Source organism: Tetrao urogallus (genome assembly GCF_951394365.1).
Source record: "Tetrao urogallus genome assembly, chromosome: 21".
NCBI classification, from domain to species: Eukaryota; Metazoa; Chordata; class Aves; order Galliformes; family Phasianidae; genus Tetrao; species Tetrao urogallus.
The window spans coordinates 962,035-982,236 of record NC_136834.1 but is presented as its reverse complement, the minus strand read 5'-3'; the positions used below and the strand labels follow the sequence as shown (position 1 = coordinate 982,236).

General features: G+C 47.6%; 1 protein-coding gene across 3 annotated transcripts in view; it reads right to left on the bottom strand.

Moving 5' to 3' along the window:
- Positions 1-615: 615 nt before the first annotated feature.
- Positions 616-20,202, bottom strand: part of EPHB2 (EPH receptor B2) — a gene marked incomplete at both ends in the record, with an annotated part of 97,573 nt that continues 77,986 nt past the window's right edge. Inside the window, 11 exons of one of the 3 annotated variants that reach the window (XM_079545462.1) lie at positions 616-724; positions 3,805-3,960; positions 4,226-4,419; positions 6,037-6,186; positions 7,234-7,449; positions 8,332-8,579; positions 8,874-8,996; positions 11,646-11,761; positions 12,123-12,231; positions 12,858-13,020; positions 17,115-17,239. In XM_079545462.1, coding sequence (XP_079401588.1) covers positions 616-724; positions 3,805-3,960; positions 4,226-4,419; positions 6,037-6,186; positions 7,234-7,449; positions 8,332-8,579; positions 8,874-8,996; positions 11,646-11,761; positions 12,123-12,231; positions 12,858-13,020; positions 17,115-17,239 — 1,709 coding nt within the window. Of the gene's footprint in view, positions 725-3,804; positions 3,961-4,225; positions 4,420-6,036; positions 6,187-7,233; positions 7,450-8,331; positions 8,580-8,873; positions 8,997-11,645; positions 11,780-12,122; positions 12,232-12,857; positions 13,021-17,114; positions 17,240-20,202 lie in introns of all 3 variants that reach the window. The other 2 variants (XM_079545463.1, XM_079545464.1) reach the window with 2 other exon arrangements.

Below are 20,202 nucleotides of genomic sequence, written 5' to 3'. Positions count from 1 at the left end.
TTACTTGTTTTAAAAAAAAGAAAATGTCTTCAGCTTTTGTAGAAGTCCAACAATTTCTGAGATGCACTTGGTTCCACAGCACCAAAGAGCTTCAGCTCTCCTCTTCGATTTGCCAACAGGGCTTTCAGGAAGGACTGCTGGGCATTCCCAGAGCTGCCATCCCAGGTGAGAAAGAGAAGTGCTTCTTGTGACCATTCTTTGCATTCGTCTTCTTGAAAAGTCTCATAACTCCAGAGGTGTCTGGGCCCAGCTGCAGCAACCCTTGTGCAAGAGGAAATAGATGAAGCTGCTCTATTCTCTTCCTTTGAAGACTCCCATTGGTCTTGGAGCCCTTTTCAAGACTGCAATTGCTTTATTATTATTTAAAAATAATTCACTGTTTGTTTGTTTTCAAAATAGCTGTCTTTTCTTGTTCCCTTTTTCCATTGTTTTCTATTGTTTCAGCTCTTGGTGACTTCTCGTTGTTGACGATAGGGCATTTCTTCCTGTTGCCATGATCCTCAGAGCAGCTGCCTGTCTCTGATCCACGCAGAACACTCAAGAACTGGAGCTCAGACACACAGGGGCAGAGGGGAGCAGGGCCTCAAGGAAGTGGAGCACGAGGGCACGTCGCTATCAAACCTCCACAGACTGAATTTGGTTCATCTGTGCTCTCATCACCTGGATACTGTTCAGAATTTTCTTCTGGTGTCCTGCTAAAGTGACCCCAACTCGTAGAATGTCCCTTTGGGAGGAAAGAAACAAACACCACATAAACATCAGCAAAGATCAGAAAGTACATCAGAACAAGGCTATGCATGAGCATCCCCTTGGAGCGTGCTATGCTGGGAGATGTAGTCTCCACACTGTATCTGCAGCACTTATTCCACAAATGCAATGGGTGAATGAGAGCTAGGTGGAACCTCCACTCCTCTGCCTTTTCTTCTCCTGGGTGAGTCTTTGCATTTTCAACATAACTGCAGCACCCCCCAAGCACAGAAAACCTCAATACTGAGCGCCAATGCAGTGCTTTGCTCACTGCTTTTAAGTGAACTGGTCTTTGAAAAGCTTTTAGGTTTTCTACCCTTGTACTGTTTGGATTCCTGAAAGTCTGGATTCTCTCTCCTGCTGTGTCAGATCGGAATTAGAAACCTACTTTTCCATCCTTGGAGATGGATGAATAGGAGGTAATACATGAATGTTACTCCCTGTGTGAAGATGATGAATGCTTTTGTTACTCTTGAATTATCACAGTCACAGATTCATTCAGGTTGGAAACGGCCTCTAAGATCATCCAGTCCAATATCCACCTATCACCAATACTGCCCACTAAACCATGTCCCTAAGTACCACATCCACCACACTGTTCTGATGAGGCCATGAAGTGAAAAACTTCTGCTACTTATCCTCTTTTCTGAAGCGTGGCAATCTAATTTTTGCACTGCTGCTGTTTCTGATGGATATGAGGCATCTGGGGAAGATAAAGCTCACACCAAGAGCATGAGTGTTACTCTGCATTAGTGCTATATGTGATCACTCCAGCTGAGTTTGCTACTCACCTCCCTGCTGGTGAATAAATTTCAGTCATGAATCTTCTGATCAGAGAATGGATGGCATTCGTAAGATGCCATCCGTGCCTTACTTTAAGGATTTTCAATTGCATTTTCTCTTTCCTTCAGTGTTAGGAACAGAATTTTAAGAGTGGGCATCAATGGGCAAAGCAGGGCAGATGGAAACTCCAAGGAAATGTGGAAGAAAATCCTTTAGAACAAGTAGCAAATGGGCTGGTGTTTGCTTTAGTGCTTGCTCTACACCTTGTCTCTCTGGTCAAACACAAGGAGGAAGAAGGAATGAAGAAGGAAAGCTGAGGATGGATCTGTGCAACAGATCATATGTTCTGGCTGCAGACCGCTGTCAAAGCACCCTTCAGTCTCTAAGAATGGTGGGAGAGTGAGCACCCAAGCCACAGCTTTGCTGCCATTCAAATTTCTGCACAGCAAAGCAACTGGAAACCTGTTTGAGCACTACACAACCCCGGCACCAGGGTGGTGCCCTTACAGTGACTACTTGCCTTGCTGCTTTCCACTCCCTTCTCTGTGCTGCCAAATATGCTGAGCTAAGAAAAGGGAACATTTCCTGTTGGAAGAGTCTGGCAATTTGATTTCTGCTTTTACTCTGATTAGGAATAAAAACCAGTCTTTACTCTGGCTCATGTCCAGCTTTTCATCCATCAGGACCCCCAGGTCCTTCTGCACAGGGATGCTTTCAATTAGTTCTACTCCCAGCCTGTACTCATATCTGGGACTCCCCAGACCCAAGCGCAACACCTTGCCCTTGGCCTTGTTCAACCTTGTTAGGCTCACACTCAAATAGATCAGCACTGAAATCACCTGCATTTGGTACACTGAAGCTGTTTTCAGTAAACATTTAAACTTTGCTGGCTACCCCGGTTTCAAGAAAAGAGGGCCTTATGGCAGTTCAGTTCCACTGATACAATCCTTAGAAGGTGGTCTCAAGTACTGCTGTATCATGATTTTCCAAGGACAAAGGATTTGGTCTATCACCTCTATAATTCTGTCCACCCAACCAGGTGAGAAATGTGGAAAGGTTTGTCAGAAGTGACAGGGGACACGAGGATGAGCTGAGGGGACCCCTGTGACAACACAGAGGCACACAGTATCTTGGAAGATACTGTGAGGGATGTGGGAAGGTACTGGGAAGAGTAGCATTTAATGGACACTGAGCACATCCAAGAAAAACACTGACTTCATTAGCCTGGCTGCAATGTATCCAACAGACACACTGCGTAAAATCCACCAAATCTAGCAGGGTTGGGTTGTGGTGTGGGCCCAGTTTGGTTAAAGTTCTTCGTTGTCTTTCAAATTTTAAGGGTCTTCTTCCTGTAGTGTGAACACAGCCTACACAGTCCCAAAATCACCCCCAAAGCTCTGGGGCTGTACCATGGATACAATGAAACAGTCAGAATTGCCACGTGAATTTCCTGGCAGTAAGTAAGAGCAAAAAAAGCCCCCAAAAATCAGTTTGGCTGTTTGTGTGGACACATTCTGATTGAGTGATAGTTTTTAAGTGTGAAATTAGGCATCAATTCCAAGAAACCTTCCTAGTTACCAGGCACAGAGACATCACAGCACTTACACATGGCTTTAATGCTTGGTGCTTTCCTGGCAAGGGTTTCTAAAGCTAACTGCAACCAACTACAAATCTTTCCCAAGAGGCATCAAAGCCCCAGTTGGCCCCAAGGGATTTCAAAAACTACCACAAATGGATTTCAGCTGCCTGCTTTCTCTGAAGAACTTGCTAAAATCTTGCCATTGAGGAAAGTTTTTAGTGCATACAGGACAATTCAAAACAAAGTGAAACCATGTGGACTTCCAGAGGCTTTTCTTAACCAGAATTTTTTTGTAGCATGTATGTCTCCTCTGCCTGTAAGCCAGACATGCACAAGGACTGCGGAGTCCTGAAGTGTTCTCCAGTGGTTGGAGAAGTGCCTGATGCCACTGTAAAATCTCTATTTGTTCCATGGAGGGGTTTTGGAGACACTAATGGCAGTTTTCATTTTCACATGCAGTGTGAGAACACGGGACTGAATTCTGCAGATCTAGAGCAATAGATGGACAAAATCTGGATAAAAGACTGCCTGCAGAATAGAGACAGTTCTGCAGAAATTGAACAGACCAGAAGTGGGCCTACAAGGTAACAAATTCTGTAAAACAATGTGAAAAGAAAATAAACTCAATTAGTGATCAGTTGTTAAACAACTGAGATCTTTCCTTGCGCTTTGGAACCAGAAGCCTGGGCACTTACTCTACAGTCATCTGAGATACTATATCAAAGGTGGTGAAGCCAGCACTGGCAAAGCTCTCCTTGTACTGGCTCATCTTGATGGCATCCAGCCATTCATCCACAGTGTTGAAGCTGGTATAATCTGGGATTGTGCGGTCAAGTAGAGGGAGGTTAACCCTGAAACACAGAAATACAGAATGATCACAGCGAGCAACGGCAAGCAAGCACATGCATTTCTGCACCCTCCATCGGCTGGAATGACTTGGACCAGCATTACTCAGTCCAAAGCAGAGGGACAAGAGTGACTTTGACATCTTTTACTGGAGGAGGAAACAACATGGGTCAAGCGGTCTTTACAACAGCTACCCAGGAGAGATGCAAGGATGGTGCCCGTCAGGCCACAAACAACAGAAACCAAAAGACAGTAAGGCAGCATGCATACCCAGAGGAGAGAGGTGCCATGGCTTTCAGACTATTAGGATTTCGGATCATTTTGTCTAATGTGTTGACAATCTGTCCAAATTTGGGTCTGTGGTTTCGATCCTTCTGCCAACAGTCAAGCATTAGCTGGTGCAGGGCATTTGGACAATCCATAGGGGGTGGCAGCCGATAGTCCTGCTCAATAGCATTTATCACCTGCAATGAGAGGAAGAGAAATCAACAGAGTGGCAATAACATCTTTATCCCTGAATGGAGGAGTAGGCCAAAGTGGCACTCGTTTAACTCTTAATGTTTCTTTTCTTAGCTCCTAAGGGTGACTGTCACGGTGAGAAGAAGGCTTTGCCTGATGCTTCTTTGGTGTCTCCCTGCTTCACCGAGGGATCTGGGAAAATACACGGCCTTGTCACATATAATAGAAACAGCAGACGCAGAAGGGATCTTCTTCAACAGGAAACCTCAGCTCCCTGTCACTCTGGTAGAAGGATCTCAGCATCTCTGTCTGTTCTCACTCCTTGATTACGGCCACCATTGATTTGTCTTGCACACTTCTAAGGACTCCTCTGGTGAGCTGCCTAGGACTCTCCTGGGGAAGAACTGGAGAGAGTCCACGCAACCATCAAGCACTTGGCTCTGGCAATGACTGAATGATTTCCTAAGGAGCCACCTGCCTTGCAGCCAGCAGATCCACCCCGCGAGGGGGCACAGCCTGCACTCTCCATCCCTTTTTCCTTCCCCTGCCTCCCCAGACTCTCACACCCAAGGGTCAGGAGGCTAAACTGCAGCGAATATCTGCCATGTGTTAATTCGCAGGGAGCATCAGCTGCAATTAAGTGGTGACAGCTTCTGGGGCATGATGTCCTGCGGCACAAGAAGGGGGAGAAAAGGCTGGGGAGGCAGGGGAGCAGCCAGCATGCAGCAAGCTGCACTGAGGAGACGGGCATGGGCTCTGACATCCTCACCAGCTGCGTGATGGAAGTAGGAAGCTGTAAGGGAAGAGGTGCAGAACAGAAGGGAGAGAACAATGATACGAGTGGGGGAAAGCAGAATGCCGAGTGCACGGAGGGATGCCAAGGCAGGGAGAGGGCAGAGACACGTTTGCAGTACATGCTTGAAACTGAAAGTGATAATGAAACCCAAATATGAATGAGGCCTTTCTGAGAAGGACCTACCACTTAACATCCTTCTCTTTGTCACACAGAACTAATGTAAAGATTTTACTGGCATGCTGGGACAAGGAAGCCATGCTTCAGCCACTAGGGACTCGTTTCAACAAATTCCCCACTAGGTAATGAGGAGGAATTTGCCCTTCTCTGAACCTGACATGGTACGGATGGAGCTGTATTGACCTGAAAAGTGTGTAATTTGCCATTGGGGTGGGAGGAGTTGAGAGGGCCAGGTGGGAAGCCCAAAGAGTGAAGAGCCCGCAGAATGGTAGAATAGAGGTGGCAGTAGAGGACCCATTTACTTCCCAGAGGCAGTTCTGAAACAAACTTGAGGTCAGGAAGATGCTATTACAGTAAGGTTTTCATACCCAGGCTTGCAGAAGAGAGGTAGACAAGCCTTCTGCACACCAAAGGGTCTACCCAAGACCTTGATGTTTTATCCTGAGGGTATCTGAGGCCTAGAGAGCATGAAGGACAGCTCATCAGAGAGACAATACAAGAATCCTGAAAGATGTTGACTGTGGACACCTCTCCCGTGACAGAGAGTGTTCTGGACATGCCACAGGCCACGTCTAGATATAACCATGCCTTCGCCTTGCAATCTGCTCTTGATTTCAGTGTTCCTGCTCCTGGTTTCTTAACAACTCACATCTTGATTGGTCATATCCCAGTAAGGCCGCTCGCCGTAGGACATCACCTCCCACATGACTATTCCATAGCTCCACACATCACTGGCTGACGTGAATTTTCGGTATTGAATTGCCTCAGGGGCTGTCCACCGTATTGGGATCTTCCCACCCTGCAGGGAAAAACAAACAACTAAGAGAGGATAGCAGCAGAAAAAGAAAGAGCAATTGAAAGAGATGCGTCCAAAACACTTTTGTCTGATATACCAATCAAATCCCCGAAGGAAGGGATCTCTCAACTATCCCTATCGACAGCTTGGGAATGGCTTTGTCCAGCCAGCTCCTGGCAACCTTCAGGGTTGATGATCCTCCTCATCTGTCTGGTGACTTGTTCAGGGTTGCACCAAGCCCCTGGGGAAGAAGTTTTTCCTATTATTCAACCCGAGTGTCCCACGCTATGATTTTGTCTATTGCTCCTTGTTTCACCATATGGTACCAATGAAAACTGTTTGGCTCTGACTTCTTCCTGCTCTTCAAGTACTGCAGGTCACTTCTAGGAGGGCACTCAGCCTTCTTTTCACTCAGCTCTTTCCACCTGCCTACAGTTACAGCAATCCCTGGCATGTCAAAATGTCCATTGTGCTGGCAATGAATGACTGTGAAATTGGAAAAAATCAAATAAATTCCTCTTGAATCCCTCTCCCATCCTTTTGCTGTCATCTATCTCAGAAGCAGAATAAAAAAGGATTAAAATGTTTTTTAAGAATTAAATTGAATTAAAAGAATTCATGAAGAGCTGTGCTTGACATCTTCTCACTGGCAGCTCCAAAGGATCTGGGAGGGGTCATTTCCTACAGATCATGCCCCAGCTCTATCAACAATTATTTCCAAGAACACGTCTCATAGGCACTGCAGTGGGGTGATGCTGTCTGCCCCTGCAAAAGATGGGATCTAGGAAAACTACTGGCTGCAGTTGTACTGATCAAGAAAGTCTTCTCCATAGGTATGACTACAAGGCCTATCAACAGTTGCTGGAATAACAACTGGGCACAAACTTGCAAGAAAAGACCTTCCTTCATTCATTCGATTGATATTTCCCATGTGGCACATTATTCCCATTGCTGGTACCCTGAGAAAAGCGTTCTTAACATCAACAGGAGACTTCTCTCTCACTCCTTTCCTCCCCACCCACCCCTCCTGCTTTGCAAAAGCAGCTTTACCAGCGCACTGGTGTAAGTGGGATCAGAGGTGTCATCCTCCAGGAAACGGGAGAGGCCGAAGTCGGACACTTTGCAGACCAGGTTGCTGTTGACCAGGATGTTACGGGCAGCCAGGTCCCGGTGCACGTAGTTCATATCAGCCAGGTACTTCATGCCTGCTGCAATGCCACGCAACATGCCCACCAGCTGGATCACCGTGAACTGCCCATCATTTTGCTTAGGGAAAAAAGGAAAGAATCGACATGAGAGGTGCAAACCCACAGCTGGTCGTGAGCGGGCAAACAGCCAGTAGTCTTTGTTTACATCACATGTCAAGACACAGCTGTGCCACCAGCACCAGAAGTTCCCTCTCAAAGAAAGAGAAGGGAGAGCTGAGAGCTCACAAGGGCTGGAAGTCACCCTCACACGCCCTACAGGCACCAATACCAATGGCTGCTGACATTCAAAGGTGACAGATCTGCCACATCTTGCACGGGAGAGTTTGGAACGGGTAATCTATTCCTAATAAGCAAGTGAATTCGGCATTCATTCCACACAGTGAATTATTCACATCAGACTCAGGCCTGTAAATGTTTAGACACAGCAGCTGGAGCTGGAGCCCTGCTGTGTGAAAGATCTGGCAGAACTCACCTCCACGTCTGTAAAGGAGTTGCTCTGAAATGAGCAACACTCCTCTAGTACAAGTGTAGAAACACACAGAATCACAGAATACTCCAAGATGGAGGAGACTACAAGGATCACTGAGTCCAACTCCTGGCTCCATTTATGGAGCCCAACTCCACCCAATACTACTATGACCAGGACAGAATGACCTGACCTAGATGCCACACATAAGAGTGAAAGAGTAACAGATTACTTCTAAGGCATTGGGAAAACTTTCTTTTTCTTTAAGCCTGTAACTTTGATTTATGTAATGGTACTAAAAAAGTAAGGCTTGGTTCAATCTTGAGGACACGTGACATGACAGCCCTGATGCCACCACTTCTCCTGAGGCCACAGACCTCCCTGGTGGGCAGTGAAGGACAAGCTATACTGGCACAAAGAAGGAATCTCCCCCCATCCCCCCTCCAGTCCTCCTCTGACCCTGGGATTTCATACCCTCAAGAAGGAGTCCAAAGAGCCATTCTCCATGAACTCTGTAATGATCATGACTGGGGAACTCTTGGTCACCACTCCCTCCAGGTGGATGACATTGGGGTGGTCAAACTGCCCCATGATGCTGGCTTCACTCAGGAAGTCCCGCCTCTGCTTCTCTGTGTAACCAGACTTCAGGGTCTTGATGGCCACGAAGATCTCTCTTTTGCCAGGAAGCTTGAGATGCCCACTGCACACCTCACCAAATTCCCCTGTGAACAGAGAGAAACAGGTTGAACTCGTTGGCCTTCCAGAGCTCTGTCTAACCCCTGAGAGACCCCACTCGTTGGGGCTCCAGCAGTGAGCTCCAGAAGAATTCATCCTTTGGTGAGAAGCACTGGGCACTATGGACAGACTGGATGTGGTCCAGAGACCACCATGTTCCTGCCAGTCCAGGAACGCTGTAGTTAAGCATAAAACCTTATTCACATTAGTTTTCCTCGTACATATAAGGCTGAATCGTCATCAAGACTGTGGGACCCAGCCAACATTCCCAGTTCACCTACCTGCCCCAATCACCTGCTCGATTTTCACACAGGAGATATCAATTTCTTTTGCAAATTCCCTGACAGCCTCATTAGGATCCTCATAGGTAAATGGATCAATATAAATCTTCATCCCTGGAGTCACTGTGTAAAGTAGAGGGAAAGTCAGACAGACAGGCACAACTGGAGTGACCAAAAATTGACATCAAGAGAAATCTATTTGTGTGTGCATGTGGGGTTGTGTGTGCCTACATGGGACTGTGTGCCCATGGCTGCATGTATATCCATGTATGCATACATGTGTGTGAGTACATTTGTGTGTGTTTGTGTTTCTGTGCACAGTAATGCACGTGTATGCAGAGGGTTAGCACATAGCAGGGAGCTGCTCGGCCCCGTTGGCCTTCCCTGCATCTGCTTCCTTCTCAGTAAACATCAGATACATGGGAAAGCAGAGGAGAAGACCTGGGCTCAAGTAGTCCAGGACCTAATCCAGGAGATGGTGAGGGTTGCCTTGAGACATTAATGCAGGCACACGCTGATTCTCTACTACATAGAGGTGGCCCCAAGGTGTGTGGTACTAATGTACAGCCATAAGACTGACCCCTCTATTAGAGATTCTGTGATCCTTCCATGGGCAATGCAATCAGGACAGAGGGCCCAGTCTGTCCCCTGCTCTCCCCACTGCTACCTATAGCCGAGGACAGCTTTATACCACAATCCTGGGCTCCGGCCAGTCTCCAGATTGGAAGTATTTGTAGAGCAGAGACCACAGAAATAGAGGCACAACTCCCAGGTCCAGATATAGGATGATGTTCAGATCTATACAGGCAAGCTGCTGCAATGCTAAGGACTTTAAGGCTGCCTATGCCTTAGCAATCTGTTAAGCATAAGTGTAGCCTCTCTACAGCAATCACTGCTGGGAAACAGAGTAGAGACTATGCCTTGGATTGGTGTCTTGAGTGATGTGGCTAAAAGGCACCCCAGGCCTGTTATCAGTCCGTCTGTATCTGGTGGCACCTCTCCTATTGCGACAGTTGTGAAGGCACAGCTATTAATGCCTTCCCAGCCTGAAGATGTCATGTTGCACACCAGACCCCGGCAGAAAGTGAGAATGTATGTTTACACATGCAGCAAGGACTGACAAACAACTGAGAGCTGCATTTACATAATCCTTCTTGAAGAGTGTCATTTTTAGTGGTAAGTTATAGCAATGCAGCCAGCACAATGCTGTTCTGGCATGGAGTCACCGTTCAGTGCTCTGCCTTATGGAAAATGTTTCCAAGGTAAGAGCAGAAACACCAGTGAGCCCTGTGCCAAAATACTACTGATATTCTCCAGGCACGACTGTTTTCAGAACAAAGCCCAGTGTCTGTAAAAGAACAAAGTACAAACACCCCGAAGTTGCAAAAATAACATGATGTGCATAACAACTGAGATTGGAACAAAGCAGAAGTTTAGTGACAGATCTCTAGCTAGGAAGGAAAAAGGCATTTTGGAGGGCATGCAGCCAAGGGCTGGTGAGGAGAATGAGGGTGAGGCAGGGTGCGTAGGGAGGTTGGAAGCAGGAATGCTGGATGTGAGGGAGTGCCTTGTAGTGCATGAGGATGTCAAAGAGACAGGCTGCAAGAGAGGGCATGTTATGTACTGTATCTATTACGTAGAATAGTTTGAGTTGGAAGGGACCCTAAGTCTAGTCTGTCACCCTTGCAATGAACAGGAACAACCACAGCCCCATCAGTGCTCTGAGCCCCTCCTTGGGTGTCTCCAGGGATGGGGCACCACCACCTCTCTGGGCAACCTGTGCCAGTGCCTCACCACCCTCACTGTAACAAACTTCTTCCTTATATCCAATCTAAACCTCCATATATAGATACAGAACTCTACAGATCCCAAAATACCTACAATACATATAGATACAATGCATAGCATGCCATACATTTGTAAAAAAAAACATAAGATAGATAGATCATATTTACTAGGATTCTGGAAGCAGTGGGACGGTCAATGGCAAAGGCACCATGTGAGCTCCTGCAGGAGGACAGTGCTCCATAGGAAGCAGGCAAGATGGGAAGGATATCTCTACTGCCCACAAGTTGGGAAAAGCTCAGAATCTGAGCAGCAAGACAAGGTGTGGTGGTAGGGGCTTCACAGCAGGAGAGGGAGTTTTGGGGGCACGTGGAAGAGTTTCTGTTTGATGTTGCAGAAGTTTGTTGGGCATGCATGGGGGCCCACTTTATTGTTGGTATCCAAAACCATGCAGGTTTGGAGAGCACAAACTCTGCTACGTGTGGCAGAGACCATAGAGGGCAGGTAGGGAATCTAGATGATGCAAGTGGGCGATCCAGGCAACAAATGCCAAACTCTGGTTCTAGGGGATGCAATATACTGGTTCAGAAAGCACGAGGCTGCTACAGCCAGTGTCTAGGAAGGGTGTGGAGAACCAGAGGCATGTTTCAGCAGTGCACAGTGAGATCACAGAATCATAGAATCCTTAGAGTTGGAAGGGATCTCTGAAGGCCATCTAGTCCAACTCCTCTGCAATGAACAGGGATGGAGGGAAGAAGTGGAGGGCAAGCAGACATAAGCCAAACACGCAGTCCAGATCTCTCCAGTAGTTTCCTGCAAAAGCTTAGCCTTGTTAGACAGAAGCTTTCTAAAGAAGGATCTGGCCATGCTTCTGGGAGCCCTGACTAGCACAAGGATCCTCTTGTGTTCACATGCACAGATCTGCCTGGCTAAGGACCCTGAACCATCCCCGTACAACGCAAGGAATGAGTGAACAGGAACACAAACCGAAGAGAGAGCGGACCCCCAGGGCTGGCGGGGGACCACGGTACGTACTGTGGCCACTGGTATAGTGCTGCAGCTTGTCGGTGTACTCAGAGTCGGCACGTTCAAAGCCCCGTCTTCTGGAAAGAAAGGGAGTCCTGAGCAATGTGCACATGTCATTCTGACAGGTCAGGTCAGCTGAGGCTGAGAAATGCACTGAAATGCACTCTTCCCCCACTTTTGTGGAATAACAGACTATCCCAAATTAGGAGGGGTCACAAGGACCATAGAATCGCTAAGGCAGGAAAGACCGTTAAGATCACATAGTTCAACCATCAGCCCGTGCCAATGGCTGCTCATTGACACTCAACTCCTGAACACTTAACATGCCCATCTCCATCCTCTCCAATTTCTATCCCCTCCACTCTCCATCTCTAACTGCCATCCCTCTGCACAGCCCCAGTACAGAGGGCCTCAAGTGATGCTCTCAGACTGACCTACCTGTTGCACACAATAATGATGACAACAACAGCAATGAGAAACACCAGTCCTGCTGCAGAGGAGCCAATGATGAGTGGCAGCTTCTCCTGGACACTGGTCTGGTACTCGGCTGAAAGGAAGAGGGAATGAGTTACTGCACGGACTGACAATACGTTCATCAAGGATGGCCTACATTTATTTGCATGGCTACTGCTGTGGTGCTTCTTGGTGTGGTTTTTGTCTGGGCTATGTCCAGAGCATGTCTCATGTTGGCTCTGACAGAGGATGTTCTCAAGCAGGAAGGTAGGATGGAGCTATCCTTTTTGGGTGGGAATGTTTAGTCCTGTGCATGCATGCTGTGCCTTGTTACTTGGCCTCAAGGCTAGAAAACTGGCTTGGCTTGTTTTATTTAGCTGCACAAATGTAGAAAGTAGAGACCCAAAACACATTTGTCATCAACAGCTCTGCAGATGAACATCATAAATTCCATTTCCTTTAAATCCAACTGAACAGGCAGGTGCCCATGCCAGAAAAGCTTGGCAGAAGTTGGCCTAGACTATGTGATTCCCTGCATGGAATACCAAGTACCCAATCTTTCTCCAGTGCTTGCCAGGTTGAATAAACCCAGGTGACTTATCAATGCACCTCTGATGGGATTATCAGGAAGGGGACTAGCATTGCAACCAGTGCACCTCCATCTTGTTCAAGGCTCTCTGGACTTGTTTCATGTTTATGCAGAGGCAGGTGAAGACTCACCTTCAGTCATGGTCTGGAAGTACATCTTGCCACTATACCGGCCGTACCCAGCCACGGTGCGTGCTCGCACTTGGAAGACGTAGATTGTGCCAGCCTTGAGGTTTTGCACTGTCACAGTGTTGGTGGGGCTCTTCACTGCTGTTGAATTTAACTCACTCAGGTTCTGCCAAGAAAATATACGTCTGTCATCAGAAAAGAGAGTCAAGGCTCTGGACACCGCACCAGAATCAGGCACTCCAATGCTCAGAAGTACAGAAATTCCAAATTTCTATCCCGCCCCCTTTCGTGTGGTTATTCACCCAATTTATCCTTTTCAGTAGCACCTCCTATCTGGCAGGTGAGGTTGCTTTGGCGGGGTCACTGGTTGGAACAGATCAGCTAAAAATCCTGGCAAATTTGCAAGTGAGTCACTGAGAACTGCTGCCTTCAAGTCACTGCAAGGGGCTTGGCAAGCCCACCAAGCACAGATCACCAGTCAGGAGAGGTACCTCACTTCTCACGAGATTTTAGACTGGCAGAAAGAAGTCACAAAGATACAGTTTGCATAACCCCATCAAGTGGACCTGGGGTTGAGGGGCTTGAGTTGTAAAACTCTATTGGGTGGCAGGGAGGAATTTCTTGTTTCATGTTAGCATGATCCAGCCCAGGAGGCCAAGTGCACGCTGGGCTGTATTAACAGGAAGATTTCTGTCTACACCAATGCATGCAGTATGGGAAATTAACAGGAAGTTGGAATCCACAGTGCAATTAGGGAACTGTGACCTAATTGCTATCATGGAAACATTGGTGGGACCATTCACAAAACGGGACCACGACAATCGAGGGCTTTTTAGAATGGAAGCAGAAATGGGCAAATTGCTCTCTATGTTAAGAAATGGATAGACTGCTAAGAGCTGCCTCAGAAATTGCCACAGATGGGTTGAGTTTGTGGGCAAAAATTAAGGACTGGACTAAAAAAAGACATCTGGTGGTTGGGGTCTACAGGGGTCTACAGGCCATCAGATCAAGGGGAACCTCAGGATGAGGCCTTCAGCTTCAGCTACAAGAAGCACCACACTCACTCTCATCCTTCTAGGGCATTTCAACCTGACTATTCACTGGACAAGGAATTGGTTGGATGGTTGCATCCAGAGGGTTGTAGTCAGTGGTTCTACACCCAGGTGGAAGCCAGTGATGAGTGGTGTCCCCCAGGGCAGTGGTACTCTTTAACACCTTTATCAGTGACATAAGCAGCAGGATCAAGAGCACCCTCAGCAGTTTGTTGATGGCACCAAGCTGAGCAGTGCAGTAGATACAACAGAAGGAAGGAATGCCATCCAAATGGATCTGGACAGGCTCAAGAAGTGGTCCCATAAGAACCTATGAGGTTCAACAAGGCTGAGTGCAAGGTGTTGCAACTGAGTGGGGCAATCCCAGGTATGTGTACAGAGTGGGAGAAGAACTCATCGAGGGCAGCCTTGTGGAGAGCGACTTAGGGGTTCTGGTGTGCTCAAGAAGCTCAATCACAGATACAAAGACAACAAAGATCGAGAAAAAATGAGCTCACAGAAAACTGATTGCCTCGTCTGTGTGAAAAGGCCTCAGAACTCCCATGGATTTTTCCCAGGAAGGCAAGGAGAGAAGTAGGTCAGGAAGCGTTTTCATTTTTACTGCCCAAGGGCTTGGATGAAACCTCCCAGGCCCTTGGATGGCATTAACACCACAGTTGTTTTAAAGTCATCTGTCCGACTGTTGGCGAGTACCTCATCCCCACCGTCATCCTGGAGGATTTTAAGTCGAATGCCACAGATGTGCTTACAAGATGGTTTATAGGCTAGGAAACGAATGTCTGAGCAAGGTATTCTCATACCTATGCTCTCTAACTCCCCTCATGCAAGGAAAGAGCATTTATGGGTTTGTGGAGACAAACCCATATGGCTGGAACCAGGTAGATGGTGACTGCAGTTTAATCACTCTCCTCACACCTCTGGAGCACTTTCCCTCAAGCCTAACAGGGCTAAGACTTAAAAATGGCTTGGTAAATCTCTTCATAAATCTACTCTTTGCCTTTGGCATATTGCTCAAACATCATCCCTTCAGCAGCTTGCTTGTTCCCTTCAAACAATGCTCTCCTTTCACCCTTCCGAGCTTCTCCAGCATGTCCAGGTGGTTTAAAGCCTATGTTCCTTTGCTGTTTCTCTAACCTCACTTTTGCAGGGCTTTTCTAGATGATTTTGCTTTGAGTTTGAGAAGAACATACTTCTAACTTCCCGATAGACTTCATTTAGTGTCCTCATCTGGTTTTTCTCCCTCTGAGCCAAATCTATTCTGAAACTGAAGTCTGATCAACAAAGAGTTTCTTGAAACATCCATACTCTGTGAAATGCCCTAAGGATTTGCAGAAATGGTTTCTAAAAAGTCATGTTTTATCAGCCAAAAAAAAAGCAAAGAAAAATGTCAACCAACTTAATTTGGCAGGCAGTTCCTCTCTGCATCTGCACAGCAGCAATCTGTTGTGGTTCCTGAAGCAAACAGAGTCACACGTACAAAGCAAGTCCAAGGCTGGATGCCAAATAATAACACAAATGTGAATTTCAGCCCCCTTGGGATCAAATGCATTAGGAGGGATGCTCAGATGAGGTAGGAGGGTCATTCTGGTTACTCCTGGGATGGATCCTTGTGGCCCACAACTTCATACTCTTCTGGGTAACATCACTGAGCAACTGGGTCTGAGGGTATCTCAAAAGCATAGAATCAAAGGATCATTAAGGTTGGAAAAGAGCACTGAGATCATCCAGTCCAGCCATTACATTTCCAATCCCAGTCAGGTACCTGATCAAGTGTGCCTCTTGGAAGTAAAGAAGATACCAAAAAAATGTACCAAGAGGTTCAAAGCCCAGGAAGAGAGAGCTGCAGTGACAGCACTTGGGCAGCTTGGGTTGTCCTCTCTGCCTGTGCTGGTGCCTCCTGAAAGCCTTTTGCCATAAAAAGCATCACCCAAGTGTGGCTTGGACCGTTTGTCCTTGGGATCAGGGAGGGACTGTGTCCAAATATTTGACAACAGGGGAAAGTAGATGAACACCTTGTTGTTGGTTGCCACGAAGAGCAGCTTCCCCTTTAGCCAAGCCTCCCCCAGAAAACTGAGGGAAAAAAGAAAGAGGATGAGACTAAGAGAAAACAAGGTTGGTAGAATGAACTGCCTGAGATCATTCTGAGTGTCCCTGGGGAAAGGACCCTTCTTGCTTTCCAGATGCATCTTGTTACCTTCTCATCCATCTTGCCATGTATTCTGGGATCATCTCCAAGGGTCAAATAAAAGGCTGTGATTTATGCAATATAGGTCAGGACCTATTTAACAGTCTACAAAGAAGCTCCTCCCGCCTCCCTGTTCTCCCTCTGGCTCTTGGTGATGAGAAAATAGGTCACAGGCAGTGGGGGGGATTAATCATTTCTTCCGGCAACTGCTGGGAAAATATTTTCAGTTCCATTTAATCATAAAGCTTTTTAATTAGTTAGTTTGCATTTTTTTTTTAACATATAGTTTATAAGCTGTTAGGCAAAGGGGCAGATTCCTGGAAGGAGAAATCTCCTGCTCTCCAATCCCCATCTCCATTGAATGGCGTGGATGAAGTTCAGCAGTCATGCAGAGCTTGGCATGTCCTGGGACCATTATCAGTGCAGTCTTCACATCCCTTGGCAGATCCATAGGACACCACTCCTCTCCTGGGAGGAGGTGGAAGAGGGGATGGAAGAGCCAAAGCTATGGGATCCTCACCAGCCTCACCTTAAGTTGGTAGTGCAACGTGTTCCCTCCATGGGGATCTGAACAGCTTTCCCCTGGTATAACACCCAGGTAAAGGGGTTGAGGCTGCTGCACACAGGTGCAAACTCATCTTTTGTGCAAATGCACTGACACACAATCTCAAAGATTGGACAGTTGGCTAACACGATCCATCCTGGCACAACACGCTATGTGACAACGCCACAGTTCCCATTCCCCACTAATGGAAAGGGAAAAATAAACCCTGAACTGGCTGCTGGCTGCCCTGCTCTCCCTGCAATGGGTCCACTTGACACCAGCAGGAGAGGTGAAGAAAGGAGAAGCTCCTCCTGAAAGACCAACACAGTTATGCTGCCTAAGCACTGAGCTGTAACCATCACTGTGCTCCAAAATGTTGACAGCCAGTGCCACCCACGCTGATGAGCCAAAAGCAGTAGCCTGTGCACGCCCTTTGCATCACCTCCTCTCCCCAAATCTTGCAGCCAATCCCACAGTACCTTCTCATAATATTGTAGCTCATAATCCAGGATGACTCCATTGGGCTGGTCAGGTTGAGACCACGAGAGGGTAATGCTGTCCACAGTGCGGCTGACCTGGTGCATGATGGACACAGCTGAAGGAGCTGGAAGAGAAGGAGAGAGGCCTCAGTCAGGTGCTTGCATGGACACGACCACATCCCCTGGTTGGAGGCAGGCAGCTGTGAGTTTTTGCTATTTGGAGCTACTGAATTTGCTTCCAGCAGCGGCAGGACTCTCCAGGGGTCTGGAGATCCTGGTTTTTGCTTTTTGAAGACATTAGTTAAGGTTTTCACAGCTCACATAATTAGAAACCATGTAGGGAAGCATCTTTGGCAAGAAAACTGGAAAGAGATCATTCATTCCCAAGCAAAATGAGCCCAGGGTTGGAGCAAACACAGCCTTGTTCTCCTGGAAAAGTGCTACCAGCCCAGCAATATATAATCCTCCTTGCTTGCCATGGGGAAGTAGGGGGTTTTGTACTTTGACATTTGCATAGAGAGGCTTTATAAGGAACAGGCAGACGCAGGAAGCAAGCAGCTTCTCTCCTGCTTGGTGTGCTGGGTCTGCAAGTTGCACACGCCAATCAAGGGAGGTGTGTACAGCAGCATGAGCATGCAACACAAACCTGACCTGACATGCTGACAATGGTGAGTCTTCTGCCGAGTCAGAATGCCCTGGAAATAGCACACCCACAGACGCCTCTTGTCCCACTGAGCACAATGGGACCTTCCAGCAGCTCTTCACACACTCCAGGCAGCTGCCCACCCCTTGCTCTGCCCTGGTGTTGCCTATGGCCAGGTAGGAACGCTGCAGTCGGAGGTGTTCTAACAGCAGGTGGGACGGGGCCACCGTGTGGATCTGCCACCCTACTGGGCAGTGCTCAGCAACCTCGATCCCTCCTTACTGCCCCGGTCTCCCACATTCAGGGCCCATATTTACACACTTCTGGGATCAGTATCTCATGCTGGTGCTAAGATGAGACATGGGTAACATTTCTGGAGCCTGTTAGCTCTTGCCAGAACTTGCTGTTTCTTCATCAACATAGATCTCACGCCGTCTCCAAGAAAGAACATTTCTCTCTGCAGAGAAAGGCCTTGGAAGGAAGATGAGACCAAGCTACAGATGGCCCTGCAGTAGGGACTGGCTTTGGACTGAGATGAGCACACAGCCTGTGGGTGCTCTCGGAATCACAGAATGGACTGAGTTGCAAGGGACCCTTAAAGGCCATCAGGTCCAACCCCAACCCACCATCAGATGGGGCTCCATCAGTGATCAGAGCTCCACCCAGCCTGATCGGGTGTCTCCAGGGATGGGGCATCCACCATTTCTCTGGGCAACCTGACCCCACAGTCCTTAACATTTCTCCAGGGGCTCTGAGCACCTGATGGAGCTGTGGGTGTCCCTGCTCACTGCAGGGGGGTTGGACCAGATGGCCTTTAAGGGTCCCTTCCAACTCAATCCGTTCTATGATTCTCAGTAACTGCTCTTATTGTCAAAGACATCGGGGAAACGCTCAATAATGAAATCACAGAAAGATTTAGGTCAGAAGTGACCTCTGGAGGGTTCCAGTCCAACTAGCTGCTCAGTGCTGAGTACTTTCAAAGTCACATCATTCTGTTTAAGGCCCATGCCCAGCTGACATCCAAATACATCCAAGCATGGAGATCCCACAGGCTCTCTGAGCACCTTTCCAGAAGTATTTAAGGCATGCAGAGTAATAGCTAAAAAGGAAAGACAGGAAAAAAGCACAATCTGGGATAGTGCTACCCAGTGATAACCTCATCACAAGGTGTGATGCAGCTCTAACACAAGCATCAAGCACCTTTGTGACCAGCCTCAACCACGCCATGCAGAGAGCTTTGCTGATATGGGACATGATAAAGTGACAAACAACAGAAAACACCCGTGAGACACAGACACTTTGTGACACAGGATGAACACCGCAAAAAACTGCAAAACCTCTAAGCTGACTTTCCTGAACTGTCGTTTCTGAATCAGATACATGCTTCCGTTAGGTTGAGTATTTCAAAGCAAACACATAACAAACTGCGAAGAAGAGAGGAAAAAAAATGAAGCCTTTGTTCTTTCAGCTTGCTTTGTGCACAGCTCTTTCCAGGACTATGCGGAGCACGGCTGGGCTGTGAATGCCAAAGATTCGATGGCAGCACTTAACCTGGCACCGTGGGACCGGTCACCTCGTTCCATGAGCAGTGTTTCCTCTTTGTTGCCTCGTGACAAAAGAAAGACAGCTTTGGTGACCATTTCCAGGTCAGTGCCCAGCACCAAGGACACTCCCTTTGCTACTGGTTCTCCCTTGCTCATGGAAGAGGTCTGAATTACTGTTGATGTGGATGGGGGATGCTTTTTCTTCACTGAAACGTTTGAGCCCCACACCATTTCAAGGTAAAATGAATGATTCAAGTCCTTGAAAGACACTTTTCTACATCCTTGTTATCTGGTACGGCCTCAGATTCTTTGGATTCCTCTTGGAGAAGCCCCGTGGCTGGAGAAATAAACCATGCCAAAACTACTGCTGGAGTGTAAAACATGCTTAATGAAAATCCCCTGATGTAAAAAGGCAGATGACCTGTCCTGCTGTAACAAAACCTGCAGCACATGGGGAGGAGAGGCAGCAAAATCTCTCACGTTGTGCAGAAGCACAAGAGGAATGCAAGGGATGCTTCCATGGTTGTCACCACAAGGGTCCATTCTACCACACAGCACTGAGCACAGCCAGACCCCTGACTGACTGTTTCCCATGCCAAGTCAAACACCTGCTGAGGAGGAAATGTAAAGTCATCACTAGCTCTGGCAAGAGAAGCACCACAGATACAGCGATGCTCAGCTCAGAGTATTTAACTTTTGTACAAACAGGGGAGGAGCTTCAACAGCAGAGAATCACAGCATGGCTCAGGTTGGAAGAGCGCTCAGATATGATTCATTTCCAACCCCCGCCATGGGCTGTTTGCCCCTCACCAGATCAGGCTGCCCAAGGCTCCATCCAGCCTGGCCTTGGGCACATCCAAGATGGGCTCCCATTGCTTCTCAGGGCAGAAGACAATGCTTC